This window comes from Littorina saxatilis, linkage group LG4 (assembly GCF_037325665.1).
Source record: "Littorina saxatilis isolate snail1 linkage group LG4, US_GU_Lsax_2.0, whole genome shotgun sequence".
NCBI lineage: Eukaryota > Metazoa > Mollusca > Gastropoda > Littorinimorpha > Littorinidae > Littorina > Littorina saxatilis.
The window spans coordinates 58,384,030-58,398,484 of record NC_090248.1 but is presented as its reverse complement, the minus strand read 5'-3'; the positions used below and the strand labels follow the sequence as shown (position 1 = coordinate 58,398,484).

Sequence of the window (14,455 nt, the reverse complement as noted above, 5' to 3'; positions counted from 1 at the left end):
TATACAGATTACAACACTCGTGGTTTTTTATATGGCTTGTATTTCAGTCAAGACCCAGCGGGAATATCAATCGAGAGCCACTCGCCAGAGGCTCGTGTCTCCCGATGATATTAATCCGCTGGGTCTTGACTGAAATACAAGCCATATAAAAAACCACTCGTGTTGTAACCTATACATATATAAAACATAAGAAATTGTGAAAGAAACAATTGAAAGTCAGCAGAGACTTTCTTCCGAGATTTGTTAAAATCTCTTAGCAGAGATAGAGAGAGAAATAAGTATCCCTTCACAGACAGCCTATTGGGAGCATCAGACCCTCCTCAAGGGGAACCGAGATTTACAGAGCACAGTCCTTTTGTGGGGGACGTATCGCAAGGTAATCTAGTCCTGAGGAGGACCATTGTATTTGTACCTAGACCAGACACGTGTTTCGACATTATTGTGTCTCATCAGTGGTCAGGTGGTATTGATGGCGAGAGTTGTCAACCCATGGTATCCAACTAAGAAGCAAACCATTCTCTGAATGGTAGCTTCTGTTGGCATGGGAGACTACCCTCATCTGACAACCCCAAGAGGATATCTGTGAAGGGAAACACTTTGATTTAAGGCCAAAGTGTAGAATTGATATTTATTAAGAAAGAATTTAGAAATTTAGACAAGTTTTAACCAAGAAATTAGGTTAAAACAAGGGAAATTTGAAAAAGCCTAAAGGGAGGTAACTCTCTACCAGCCTGCAGATCCAGAAATGGATACGCGAACAAGTTAGATCTAATTTTGAAAAGGTTAAACAGGAAAAGCGGTCAACTTTTCACTGCTGTTCAACACAGGACTTGGTAGAGAAGAAGTTTTCTGCTTTATTCAATTGGATCGCTTTAAAGGCGATGCAACTTTCACGGTGACCACATTATAAAACATAAGAAATTGTGAAAGAAACAATTGAAAGTCAGCAGAGACTTTCTTCCGAGATTTGTTAAAATCTCTTAGCAGAGATAGAGATATATATACACACCAGGGTAGATCAGTTAGTTTGTAAGGGGGGTGTTTTTAGAATTCAAGAGTGTAAATCGAGGTCGCAGAGCGCCCGAGACTGATCAAGGGGCATACACTCCCCCCCCCCCCCCACCGCACCCACCCCACCCCCTCTCCTCAACCCAAGAAAAAAAAAATCGCACGTAAAATCCATTACACAATTTGAGCACATGTTTCTCTAAGCTATATGTCCACAACTGCAGACAGACATAAAACGTTGTTTTCTTATTCATTTTTTTTATAAGAGTTTTGTCAGTTTTGGGGGGTACCGGGTGGACACATATGACCTTACAGAAAACACTGTAATTCGTAACGTCATCGTAACTGACATTTTTATCTTTAGAAAAGACCAATAAAACATTACTTTGTGTATAGTTAAAAGAATGGAGAGTATCACTTTATTATAATACGGTACTTATCAATGTGCATGCCGAAAATTATCCAGGATTGGCGAGAGCGTACACAACAATTATCACTCAAAAACGCTGTAACACAAAATTGGCTCGACAGATCATAAACAAATTTGAACACAGCTAACTTCACTATATACCGTTGCAATACCTAAGAAAACCATAACGTGTTTCCTTATTGCTTACTCCACAATTATCCCCGCACCACCCCCACCCCCATATCTTGACTGACAAAAATTGATGAAAACATTCATTTGGGAGCCCAGTAGGTCAGGTGGTAGGGAGAAGTGTGCAGAGTTTCATAAAAATCTGTATAGTAGTTTTCTCTGAAACGCAATACAAACACAAACACCCAAACACTTGGTGCCTTTAGTGCACCGATACCCCCTGCCAACCCCTCCCCCCCCCCCCCCGATCCAATACCACCCCCCTCCACCACCCGCCCACCCCACTAATCACAAACACACACACACACACACACACACACACACACACACACACACACACACACACACACACACACACACACAAGTTTGTAAGATGAGTGTCAGTATTTATAAATCAAGAGTGTACATCGAAAACGCGAAGAAAACCAGACTGTTTTAATTTAGTGGTAAAAACGTTATAACACAAAATGTCATCACAAATTATAACCACATTTGAATACAGATAAGTTCACTGATCACAATACCTTTAAAAAAAATTTTTTTAAGCGTTTCCTTTTTTTCTTACTCAAAAATGTTTCCCGCCCCACCCCATATCTTGGCTGAAAAAAGGTGAAGATACAAATCATTTGTGAGCCTAGCAGGTCAGTTGGAAGAGCACTGACCCAAGTGTTTGAATGCGGGTGAAGGGGTGGGGGTCAGAAAACTTGTTTGCAAGGTTACATAAACATCTGTCCCGTAGTTTTGCCTGAATCGCACTACAAACAATTAGTGTCCTTAGTGCCCCGGCGCAATCCCAACCCACCAACCACCCCCCCCTCCCCCGCCCGCCCTCGTCAACTTTTGATCACACACACACACACACACACACACACACACACACACACACACACACACATACTCACACACACACACACACACACACACACACACATTGACACACACAAACACGCGCGCGCTTTCAAGCGCACACACAAATTGAGTGAGTCTTTGCTAGCCACTGCTTGTACAGTGGTCGCCGGTTAATATGACCACTTTGGGACCGGGTTAAAATGGTCATAATAAGCGGCTGGTCATATTAACCGATGTTAGAGAAAACGACTAAAAAAAAAATCGCAAAACGAAACATTTTTGTGTAATTAATAATTGTAAGAAAATGTGTCTGTTCGAGACGTATGTGCTGTCCGGCAAAGCTCTGAAGTAAATCCCGGTTTCATCAGCATTGTAAATTTCCGATGGGGCATAATCTGCGAGCAGATTCGGAAGGACGTCGTCTTTCCATGTCTTAGCAGCATCAAAATCGGCGTCTTGGGCTTCACCGTGAATTTTATGAAATGTCAAGCCGTTGCGAACTTTCCAACGAGAAAACCTTCCATCGGTTGGTTTGAATTCAGTGTGTCCGAGAGCCGTAACCAATTCTTCTGCTTTTGTAAACAACAATGGTCCATGAATTGGCGCGTTCTTTGCTCTCATCTTCTGGAACCACTGAAAAAGACCATCTTCCACATCTTTGTCTTTTCCATGTCGTAGGCGCTTTCGTTGCGGTGAATCCTGCGTTGCGCACTCCTTCCTCACGCTGTCTTCATTCTTGAGAATGTTTGTCAAAAATCCTCTGTTGACGCCCAACTGTGCAGCACTCTCACGCATACTACAGGATGGTAGAGCTTTAAATTTGTCAATAAGTTCTAGCTTTTCCTCGGCTGTACGATCTTGGCGTTTTCGTTTCGACATTGTTTCCTCTTGAATCAGACTGAAAGATTGGTTGGCTCGTGCTCTGTTTGCCAAAAAAAGAGAGAATAATGTTCGTGATCACTTTAGATTTATTCACGGGAAATAATGAAAAGATCGCACGCTTTTTTGCCTTTTTTATGACGCTCAGTCTCGGGGAAGAAAAGAGAGAATAATGATCGCGACATTAGAGATCACTGAGCACTGAGCACTGATCACTTTAGTTTCATTCACGAAAAATAAAGAGAATATCGCACGTCTTTTTGCCTTTTTCAAAAAATCGTATGTATTTTTCCCCCCCGAGTGATTTCAAACTGAAAAAGATGTGAACTTGTTGCCATTTTCTCGAAACAATGTGGCCATATTAAGCGGCGTTGTGGTCATATTAAGCGGCTTTTTCTAATACATAACAAAGAAGGACAATTCCGGACCGGGTAAAATTGGTCATAATACGCGGCTGGTCATATTAACCGCGGTCATATTAACCGGCGACCACTGTACTAAAACGCTGAAATCCACCTAACAATGAAAAAAAAAAATAGAAAAGAAAACACTTTTCTATAACGCGAGTCATGATTTACAGCTCAAACCGATTTACAATTCCAACAAGAAAATTGGTTGATTAAAATCAACATGGCCGAAGCAATGTTTTCATAAAAGAAGCGGTATTGTACGGGCACATGTTGAATTTGGGTGAAGTGAAGAAAGGGGAAAAATGAAGATTTTGGGTGGGGTTTTTTGGCCAAATTTGTCCTGACAACTTGAAACTGTAAATCTTGCCGAAAAGTACCATCTTTGGGAGAGGTACTTAGGGTTCTCTGGGCTGCCTACTGCATTTGCCGGGTTTGGCAGACCCTTGATTTTTTACCCCCCCAAGTCCAAAAAAGGTGAGAAATATTCATAACAAATTCAGTTTTGGGTCTTTTTCAAATCTGTTTGATGCATCTTTTCTGTGACCATTGTGGCTATGCACTGACACACAAAAAAGTGGAGAAAGGGGAGAAATGAAGATTTTGTCTTACTACACAACAGTCAGGGATTAGGGTTACATGATTGTTTACATGTACATTGTCAAGAGGTCAAAACAAATTTTAAAAGCTGTTGGACACTGCACTAGTGTTGCTCTAATCAAGGCGAGTCTGGAACAATAGGTCCACCCCACCAAAAAGTCAACATGGAATTAGTTATGATTTTTTTTAGCCTTTTTGCTTGGGTACGGCCAAGTCAAAAAGGTGAGAGGGGTTACAAATAGTCATAACAAGTTCAGTTTGGGGTCTTTTTCAAATCTGTTTGATGCATCTTGTCTGTGACCATTGTGGCTATGCACTCAAAATCAAAAAAGTGCAGAAAGGTGACAAAGGAAGATTTTTCCTTCTTACAAGACAATGTGTGATTTGGCACATTTTGCCTCAGTCTTTATCAAGAGCCTGTCTAACCCACTTTGAAGCTGTTGGAGACTGCAGTAGTGTTCCTTACACCAAGGCGAGTGCACAATGGTGCATTTCTACCCCCCCCCCCTCCCCTAATGTTCACTTTAATATCAATCAATCAATAGATATTCAGTCACAGTTTAACTAACTCATTCACCCTCATCACTCACTCATCCATCCATCACAACAACACTGTTTGATGCACAAACTGCCTACCTTCCGCACTGGGAAGCCGCTTCGCTTCGCAACAACAACAAGAAAATTTGCTGATTCAAATCAGCAGGTTCCCAGACGTTCCTTCATGTAATTTTTAGGTGAATGGTCAAAGTGGTTTCTTGCACACACTCAGTCATCTTGCACAACAATGCAACACAAAGGAACTTAGTCGATAAATATCGACAGGGGGCCGACAAATGGTTTAAATGTGAAATGTGTGTATATGGGTGTGGGTCTGAAACAAACAAACAAACAAACCATGTGAACCCCAAAGTCATGCGCCCACACGAACACACACACACACACACCCACGCGCGGGCGCTGTAGAACACACACATAATATAGTAAATACTTCAACACAGTGTGCGTATAATGTTGTATTTGTTTAGTTTCACTTTCAAAGAAACCACAAAAAAGAAATCAACATGAACAACTTCAGAGCTCTTACTTTGATTACAAACTGCATGATTTGGATAAAAGTTGATCGGTTTGATCTAATGCTGATCTTTTGCAGGCTTTAGTTTTTTTTCAGCTGCATAAGTCAGTGCTTCGTCTCGTATCGAAAACAAACGCAGACGACAAATTTAGTCAGTTGGAGTTGTCTCCCGTACTCCTGTAGCATGCACTGATCTAAAAATAATCCACTATTCAGTTTAGATCAGTGCGCTGCACCAGACGGTTCGGGAATTCCCAACAAAAGAAAAGATCCGCACACGGCACGGGCAACTTCAGTGTCAGCTGAACACGAGAGCGTTCGGTCTTTTAGAAGATTTGTATCTTGAAATGAAAATTAACGAATATCGCGCTGTCCGAAGGAATGGAGTACATATCGGACAATGACCACGCTCAGGCTAAAACGATAGACATCTGACCGACATGCGGCAATGTGAATCGAACATTTGGGGATTTTCATCGTTATATGTCCGATGTCCGACGCCTAACGACATCCCTGCCTACATTATTCTGATTGATCACAACCAAACCTACTATCATTGGACACATCCAAATGCAAGCGTCTGTTCTTGAAAATTTCCCACTGATCTAAAAATAAAACCAGTGCAATTTCCTCGGTCGGGCTTTGCCACAGAAACTCACGGTTTGGCCTGTAAGTAAAATGTACAATGTATTTTCTGATTTGTGCGCAAAAGCTTTTTTGAGTCACTTGAGAAAAAGTGACTCTATGTAATCGGTCAGTGTTAGTCTGTCCGGCCGGCCGTCCGGCCGGCCGTCCGGCCGGCCGTCCGTAGACACCACCTTAACGTTGGACTTTTCTCGGAAACTATCAAAGCGATCCGGCTCATATTTTGTTTAGTCGTGACCTCCAATGACCTCTACACTTTAACGATGGTTTCGTTGACCTTTGACCTTTTTCAAGGTCACAGGTCAGCGTCAAAGGAAAAATTAGACATTTTATATCTTTGACAAAGTTCATCGGATGTGATTGAAACTTTGTAGGATTATTCTTTACATCAAAGTATTTACATCTGTAGCCTTTTACGAACGTTATCAGAAAAACAAGGGAGATAACTAGCCTTTTCTGTTCGGCAACCAACAACTTAACGTTGGGCTTTTCTCGGAAACTATAAAAGTGACCGGGTGACACGTGACGACTTAACTCCACAAGATTGAGCAATCTTGGGATCACACGCAAACATACACCTCACTCACTAACGCACACTCAAGAAAGTTTACAAGTGGAGACAGACATCACTGTGTATAAAAAGACTAAAGGAACCACATGTAACTTATAAGCTTTTATATAATAAACACAAATTTATGCACGAAACATCCACACATTTAACGTGTACACTCTACAAATACTACGAAAATTTACAACACATGAATTCACATGAAATTATCCTGGAACTCCAGTCCTAAGCACCCCCCCTATGGTTAAATAGCCTGTTAGTATACGGCGCTCAATAAGGTCGCATCACCAAATTACACGAACACAGACACACGATTTAACCACGACAGAGTACTTAGCTTTTTCGGAATACACAACGCCCACCAAGGCCTCACATGTCCTTCCCTCCTCAGAAGGCCGCAGCTTCCTGATTCTGACCCCCTAGAAAGGTCCCCGACTGCCTAAGCACGTCGAACCCAGCTCCAGTCCTTCGGAGCTGTTCCCCAGATTCCTAGGCATGTAGAGTTGACCAGACTCCTTCCTCATGCTGTCTTCTGGTGGTCCTGCGTACACTCTGGGTGGAATCTACTGGTCGGAGTAACCCACGCCGCTCTTCTTGCGTTGCTGTGAGCCGTAGTCGCCTCCTGACAGCGTCCCATCTGTCCAGATCTCAACGCCTTTCACGTGAACATACGTCCCTCCTCCGTTCTCTCTCCGGCCAACTGCATGTAAATAAAATCAGCACGTTAATACTGAACAATAACGTCCCTAGCTACCTGGCGTGTATCGATGGTTGTGTTAGTGTTCATCGGTGATGCAAACCTTTAGCGCATCATACCGATGGACATCAAGATCGAAACTTTACACCAAGTAACCATGTATGGAAAAGGATAATTATTTAATACATTAGCTATACAACGGGGCTTTACAATATAGATTCATAGTTTGCTTAAACCTATAAACTTATTGTATTTATCATGACCATATACGCCATGTGATAATGTTACAAATAACTGGACAAACGTTCACTAAATGTTAGATTGTGGTATCCAACTTTAACATTACATTACGCAACCACAATTGCATGACACAACACCCAATCCCCACATGTATAATAACTCCCCGCGTAATATTACACACTATAATATGAAGGTATAAAACAACATGCTCAATAACATAAGGATACAAAAGTTGTCGGAAAGTAGACCGCCATCTTGTATAAAATGTGATATTCCGTGTAAACGAATATTTAACAGTTATGTGCAAATAATTACACACATATAATTCCACTGTATGTTCACTGCATATCACTTCCCAAACATGCATTAATATACATGTAAATCCCGAGGCTCCCTATACGAATAGGTAGTAATGGGCCGGTCGATGTAATTCTCATATTTCCCGTGCACATTCCCACGGACATAAACACGCTTCAAAATCACCGTATCCCACAATATTACAACACTACCGAAACGTAAACACAAACAAAACAAACATTAGACAACGACATCTACTCATCAGCCACAGCAATTCGAAACAATAGTCCACCCGCCAAGTCAATGACAACGCTCACCGTAAAAAACCGCCGGGTGATGGAGTACTCGCGCCCGCCAGTACGTCTGCAACCGTACCGTTGACTCTCTCGGGTAGCACTGAACCAAAACCGTGCTAGTTCGCTGACGGGGTGCCAAAGTGTATTCGTACACCGCTGACCCGGACTATGTTAATGCTTCTCTTACTAAATAGCCTATAGATACGCTATAATATAATTTATGCATTACACTATATTATCTTACCAGGTGAAATGAACATTATTTAATTTGCACGACTGTGCCCAACAAATATTTACAAACTTTCGTTTTCTGCAGCTTGACCTGGTTTGTTCACCGCGCGTTACCGGGTGACTATAGCCCGTTCCACGATACGGACACAAACTTGCAAATACGCGAAGTTACAGGCGTAAAGCATCTCACATCCCACACGCATACATTCTACAATAGTGTTTGGACTCCAATGCTTATGTTGTAAATAACACAATTATTATATACACTCAAACATATAACAATTACATCATCTCGTGTATCTACAAAAAGCCTGTTTAAGCTTTTCCTGCATCTCTAAAACCTCGGGTTGTGACACACCTCCACCACCAGCTCGAACTAACGGTAACCACCAACAGTGAGCACCCTATATATCAAGAGCAACCCGACTCATGAAGTCAGCGTCCACGTTGTTCACTCCTTTGATGGTCTGCACTCGGAAAGAATAAGCTTGCAACTGCAGAGCCCATCTCGTCAACCTCCCGTTGTGTGGTCTTACCTGCTGCAGGTACTGCAATGGTTGGTGATCTGTCATCAAAGTGAAATGTTGCCCAAAAAGGTAGGGCTCGAATTTCCTTATCCCCCACACCATTGCAAGGCATTCCTTCTCGATTGTGGAGTAGTTGATTTCCGCAGGAATCAGTTTTTTGCTGGCATAGCTCACTGGTTGCAGGTCACCCTTTTCATCTGCTTGCAACAGCACCGCGCCTAGTCCCACATCTGACGCATCAGTCCGTAGCACAAATTCTTTCTCGGGGTCAGGCAATCGTACCACAGGTTGGCTGACCAGAGTTTCCTTCAAGCGCTCGAATGCTTCCTGACAAGCCGGTGTCCACTCGATTGCCTCGAACTTCTTTCCCTTGGTCAAGTTCGTCAGTGGTAGGGCAATTTCTGAGAAATGTGGCACGTACCTTCTATAGAAACCGAGCATTCCCAAAAACCTGCGTACTTCCTTCTTTGTTTTGGGTTCCTCCAGTGCTTTGAACTTCTCGATCTTCACCTCCTCTGGCATCATGCATCCCTGTCCCACTTTGTGTCCCAGGTAGACTACTTGTTGGTATCCCAGGAAACACTTCTTCGGTCTGGCTGCCAGATCCGCTGCCGCCATCCGTGTGAGTACAGCCCGCAGAGCCCTCAGGTGTTCGTCCCAGTCCTCGTTGGAGATCAACAAGTCGTCCACAAAGTTATCCACGTCCGTTCTTCCTAGTGGCTCGAGGAGTTTCCTCATCATCCTGGAGAAAATGGCACCTGCTGTTCTCAACCCAAACGGCATCCGAGTCCATCTAAACTGGCCTTGGGGGGTCGTGAATGCTGTCTTGTCTCGATCTGATTCTTTCACCGGAATTTGCCATTACCCTTTGGTCAAATCCAGTTTGGACAAGTACTTAGCCCGATGTAACTTGGCGAACAGATATTCGACGTCTGGCAGAGGTTCACCATCAAACCGCACAATCTGGTTCAATTTCCTGAAATCCTGGCAGGTTCTCATTTTTCCATCGGGCTTCTTGATCAAGACCAATGGAGCACTATAGGGCGACGCACAAGGCTCTATAACGCCTAGCTTCAACATGTCTTGCACTTCCTTCCTTATGCAATCCATGGCCACGTGAGGCAATGGGTACTGCCTCACTCGCACTGGTGTATCTTCGAGGACGGTGATTTCACATTCCTCAAGATTTGTGGTACGAGGAAGATCGGTGAATTGGTTCTCAAACTCAATCGTCAAATCCCTCAGCTCTTGTTGTTTTTGGGCGGGTAACACGTCATTGATGCTAACATCTTTGGGTCCCTCTCCCGCTTCTAATGGCACTAATGGAATGGTGTTCTGTCCTGCTGAGACTTCAGGCACTTCTTCCAGTTCCTCTTCTTCCAGCACCACTCCTACAACCGCTGGGATCTCTCTCCTCCTGACGTATCTCTTCAAGAGGTTGACGTGGAATAATTTCTTTTTACTCCCCACTTGAATCCGGTAGTCGTTCATGCCGCATCGCTCCTTGATGACGTAAGGTCCACGCCAAGCGATTTCCAGCTTGTTCTTTTTCATTGGAAGAAGCAGCAACACCTCATCTCCTTCCTTGAATTGTCTGTCTTCTGCCTTCCTGTCCGCTGCCCTTGCGTATCGCTCTGTCGCCTTCCCGAGGTTTTCTCTGGCAATCCTGCATGTCTCCTCAACTCGATTCCGCAGGTCCACAACGTACTCGGCAGTGGTTCTCACTTCTTGGTCTGTCTCTTCCTTGGTCCACAGCTTCCGTAATACCTGCATAGGTCCCCTCACAGTTCGCCCATAGAGTAGTTCAAACGGTGAGAATTTTAACGACTCCTGAGGAACTTCCCTATATGCAAACAAACACACCGGAATGAACCTGTCGTTTCAGCATCTGTTTCAGCGTACCATTGAAACGTTCAACTAGACCATTGCATTGTGCGTGGTATGGAGTTGTGTACATTCCATGTACTGACATCAGGTTGTACACCTCCTGCATCATTTCGCTCTTGAACTGGGTACCGTTATCTGACAACACTTTTTCAGGTATGCCCACTCTGGTCCAGTTCTCCCACAACGCTTCCGCCACATGTGGTGTATCGATTTTCCTGAGAGGGGTTGCTTCAGGATACCGGGTGGCATAGTCTACTGTTACCAGTATGAAACGGTGTCCTCGGTCTGACGGCGGATGAATCGGCCCTATGATGTCCACCGCTACCTGCTTGAACGGGACATCGATCAACGGCATTCTTTCCAATGGTACTGGCTTCACTTTCCCTTTTGCCGTAGTTCTCTGGCAAGCGTCACATGATGCCACGTATCGTCTGATGTCGGGGCACATACCAGGCCAATAGAATTCTGTCCATATCCTATTCCTGGTTCTCGTTCCCCCTAGGTGTCCTGCCATGGGTGCATCGTGAGCTAATCTCATCACCTCATTCTGGAACTCACTGGGCACCACTAACTGTCGGTGATCCACTCCATCTGCACCTGAGTATTCTCTGTACAACAAAGCTTTACGTATCACGAATCGAACATTCCCGGTTCCTTGTTGACGCCATGGCTTCTTTTCCACCGCCAACTCGCGCACACGTTTTAGGTGTGGATCCTCTTCTTGTGCTTGAGCCATTTCAGCACAGGTCCTTTGTGCCAAGGGGACTCCATTAATCTTCAATGTTAGATTCCCTCTCTCGTCTCTCCTTGCTTGTCCTCGCGTCTGAACTGCTGCGCACAAAGATGGAATTACATGTTTCTTTCCGTACACCGGAACTCTCACTTCCTTCCCATTTGGCAGGACCATGTAGTTTCCTATCAATACAGGAATTGCCATATTCTGAATAGCGACAGCTTCCACGTTCCCTACAAACACCGAAGATTCTAACTTCACGATGGCTATGGGAGCCTGTTCTGTTCCCTGCTCTTCAAACACTCCTGACACTTCTCTTGTCCTGTTTGTGTACGTAGCCGGGTCGATGAGGTCAGCGCTAACACACAGCATTGGGCTTCCCGTGTCACGTATGGCTACCACTGCCTTCCCGTTCACCCTAACTGTCATGTCGAAAGTTTCTCCCTGAGTACGACGATCACACTTCCCACATAACCCTGAATGGATCTTGTAATTCGCTTCTACCTCCCGCATCAAGAAAACTTCTCTCACTGCAGTCTCCTCCGGTTCTGGACTGATGATAAGGGTTATTCCTGGACAGTTCCTCTTGACATGTCCGAACTTATGACATTTGTGACATTGTATGCCTGCCCCATACATTTCTCCGCCACCCCTCGGCTTCCCCGCTTCCGGGCAATTCCTTATGAAATGATCCCCTCCACATCCGAAACATTTGACAGTACTATCTTTTACCCTTTGTCCCTGGGTAAGTTGCACCTTACTGTCTGTCTTCCCATTGTTTCCTTTATCTTGGTTTTTCCCCCCTTTCTGTGATGAGTCGAAACCAGGACGTGCATCCACGAAACATTGAGCTTGCTCAACTGAATCAGCTACATTGGTGGCTTTGGACTGTCGAATGAACGTAGCGACAGACTGCGGGATGCCAGTAAGCAACTGTTCCAAAAGAACCAGGTCGAAGAGGTCCTTGTAAGTTCGTTGTTTTTCCGCTAGGTCCATCCAACTGTGCAGGTACCGCGTTATCCGGCTCACGTAGGTTGAAAACGTTTCTTCGCTCTTCCTTCTTGCTGCCCTGAACTTCTCTCGGTACGATTCTGCTGTACACCGGAATCCTCTCAGTAACTCTTTCTTCACTAACTGGTAATCTCGAGCGTCCTCCTTCGACATATCCCCAATCAAGGTCGTCGCTTTCACGTTGAGTTTGGTACTCACCCGTCTCGCCCATGTTGTCTGGTCCCAGTCTAACTCCTCTGCGAATCTCTCGAATTTGGTAAGATAAGCTTCTATATCCTCCTTGTTCTCGTCGAATGCAGGAAGTGTTACTTTGGTAGATTCTACCATTCCATCCCTCGCCTTCTGATGAGCTCGTTGATTATTTGCCCTTTGTTCCTCTAATCGTTCTGCGTGCCTCTGTGCTTCATCTTGAAGTTTCTTCATCTCATCGATTCTTTCAGACTCCATTCTTTCCATACGTTGAACTTTGGCCTCCTCAAAGTCACGCTGCTTTTGGGCCTCTTCACGTGCTTCTCCTAGTTTCTTTTCCTCCATCTCACGCTGCTTCTGGGCTATACTCTCCTCGAACTCGCGTTGCTTCTGGGCTTCCACCCGTGCTTCTTCCAGCTTCCTTTCCTCCATCGCCAATTTCTTCTTCTCTAAGCTCAACCTCTCCTTGTTGGCCCGTACGTCCTCTATCTCCTTTATCTTAGCGTCGGCGAATGCTCGAAGACTATCTCCCTTCAACTCCATCTGCGTTCCTAAAGTCATGAACTTCTGGTAGTACGTAATGGACTCCCCTTCTTCACGTCCTGGACTATGTAGAAGCTTCTCTCGAGTTGATTTTGCCTTCCTCATGAGTTCAGATGTAACTAATCCGGTTAAACTATCAGTCGGCACGTCCTGTGACCTAAGTCGCCCTGACACCGGAGAATCCACACTATCACCTCCCGTCGCCATTTCAGATGAAAACGCGCTACTTGAAAAAATATTTGCATGCACGCGAAAGGAAAACGCATCAAACTGCGTACCGAAGCCCACCGAGAAATCGGACGAAATCCGCGTAAGTTATTGACATTTGGTTATACTTTACCACAATCAATAGCCACATAGCCTTAGCGTAATACCGGAATGAAACTTTACTTTAACCGAATCCGAATATAGAATACATGCGTATTTGCTAGTTCGATCTGCTTCAGTGGCGCCGTCTGACTTTAACGGATGGACTAAAGATGAATCCTTTGTGGCTAAGTAACCCAACACCTCTCAACCGCTGAGAGATGTCCAGTCCCCTCCAACCACCCACGGGATGTCTAAACAGTCACCACATTTCAAATCAAACGGTCACCACTACCTCACACAAACCAACAAACACCACACACAAACTATGCCAACAACACAAACAAACACAACAACAAACAAATTTGGTTCCAAAAAAAAATAAATAACTAAAGGGTCCCAGAGCTTCGCCTCGAAAGCATATCACTCATGGGTCCCCGGCATCTCCACCATTGACACGTGACGACTTAACTCCACAAGATTGAGCAATCTTGGGATCACACGCAAACATACACCTCACTCACTAACGCACACTCAAGAAAGTTTACAAGTGGAGACAGACATCACTGTGTATAAAAAGACTAAAGGAACCACATGTAACTTATAAGCTTTTATATAATAAACACAAATTTATGCACGAAACATCCACACATTTAACGTGTACACTCTACAAATACTACGAAAATTTACAACACATGAATTCACATGAAATTATCCTGGAACTCCAGTCCTAAGCACCCCCCCTATGGTTAAATAGCCTGTTAGTATACGGCGCTCAATAAGGTCGCATCACCAAATTACACGAACACAGACACACGATTTAACCACGACAGAGTACTTAGCTTTTTCGGAATACACAACGCCCACCAAGG

At 44.3% G+C, this 14,455-nt stretch overlaps 2 protein-coding genes across 2 annotated transcripts in view; both read right to left on the bottom strand.

Moving 5' to 3' along the window:
- LOC138965201 (RNA-splicing ligase RtcB homolog) overlaps positions 1-14,455 on the bottom strand; it is a 145,398-nt gene that overhangs the window by 48,466 nt on the left and 82,477 nt on the right. The window lies entirely within an intron of this gene.
- Positions 6,719-13,484, bottom strand: LOC138963693 (uncharacterized). Its single transcript, XM_070335540.1, has 5 exons — positions 12,408-13,484; positions 11,791-11,978; positions 10,885-11,409; positions 8,178-10,787; positions 6,719-7,326 (listed from the first exon to the last, which is right to left on the bottom strand). Exons 1-4 carry the CDS (start codon positions 13,482-13,484, stop codon positions 9,776-9,778), a joined length of 2,802 nt encoding a protein of 933 aa, XP_070191641.1. The 3' UTR covers positions 6,719-7,326; positions 8,178-9,775.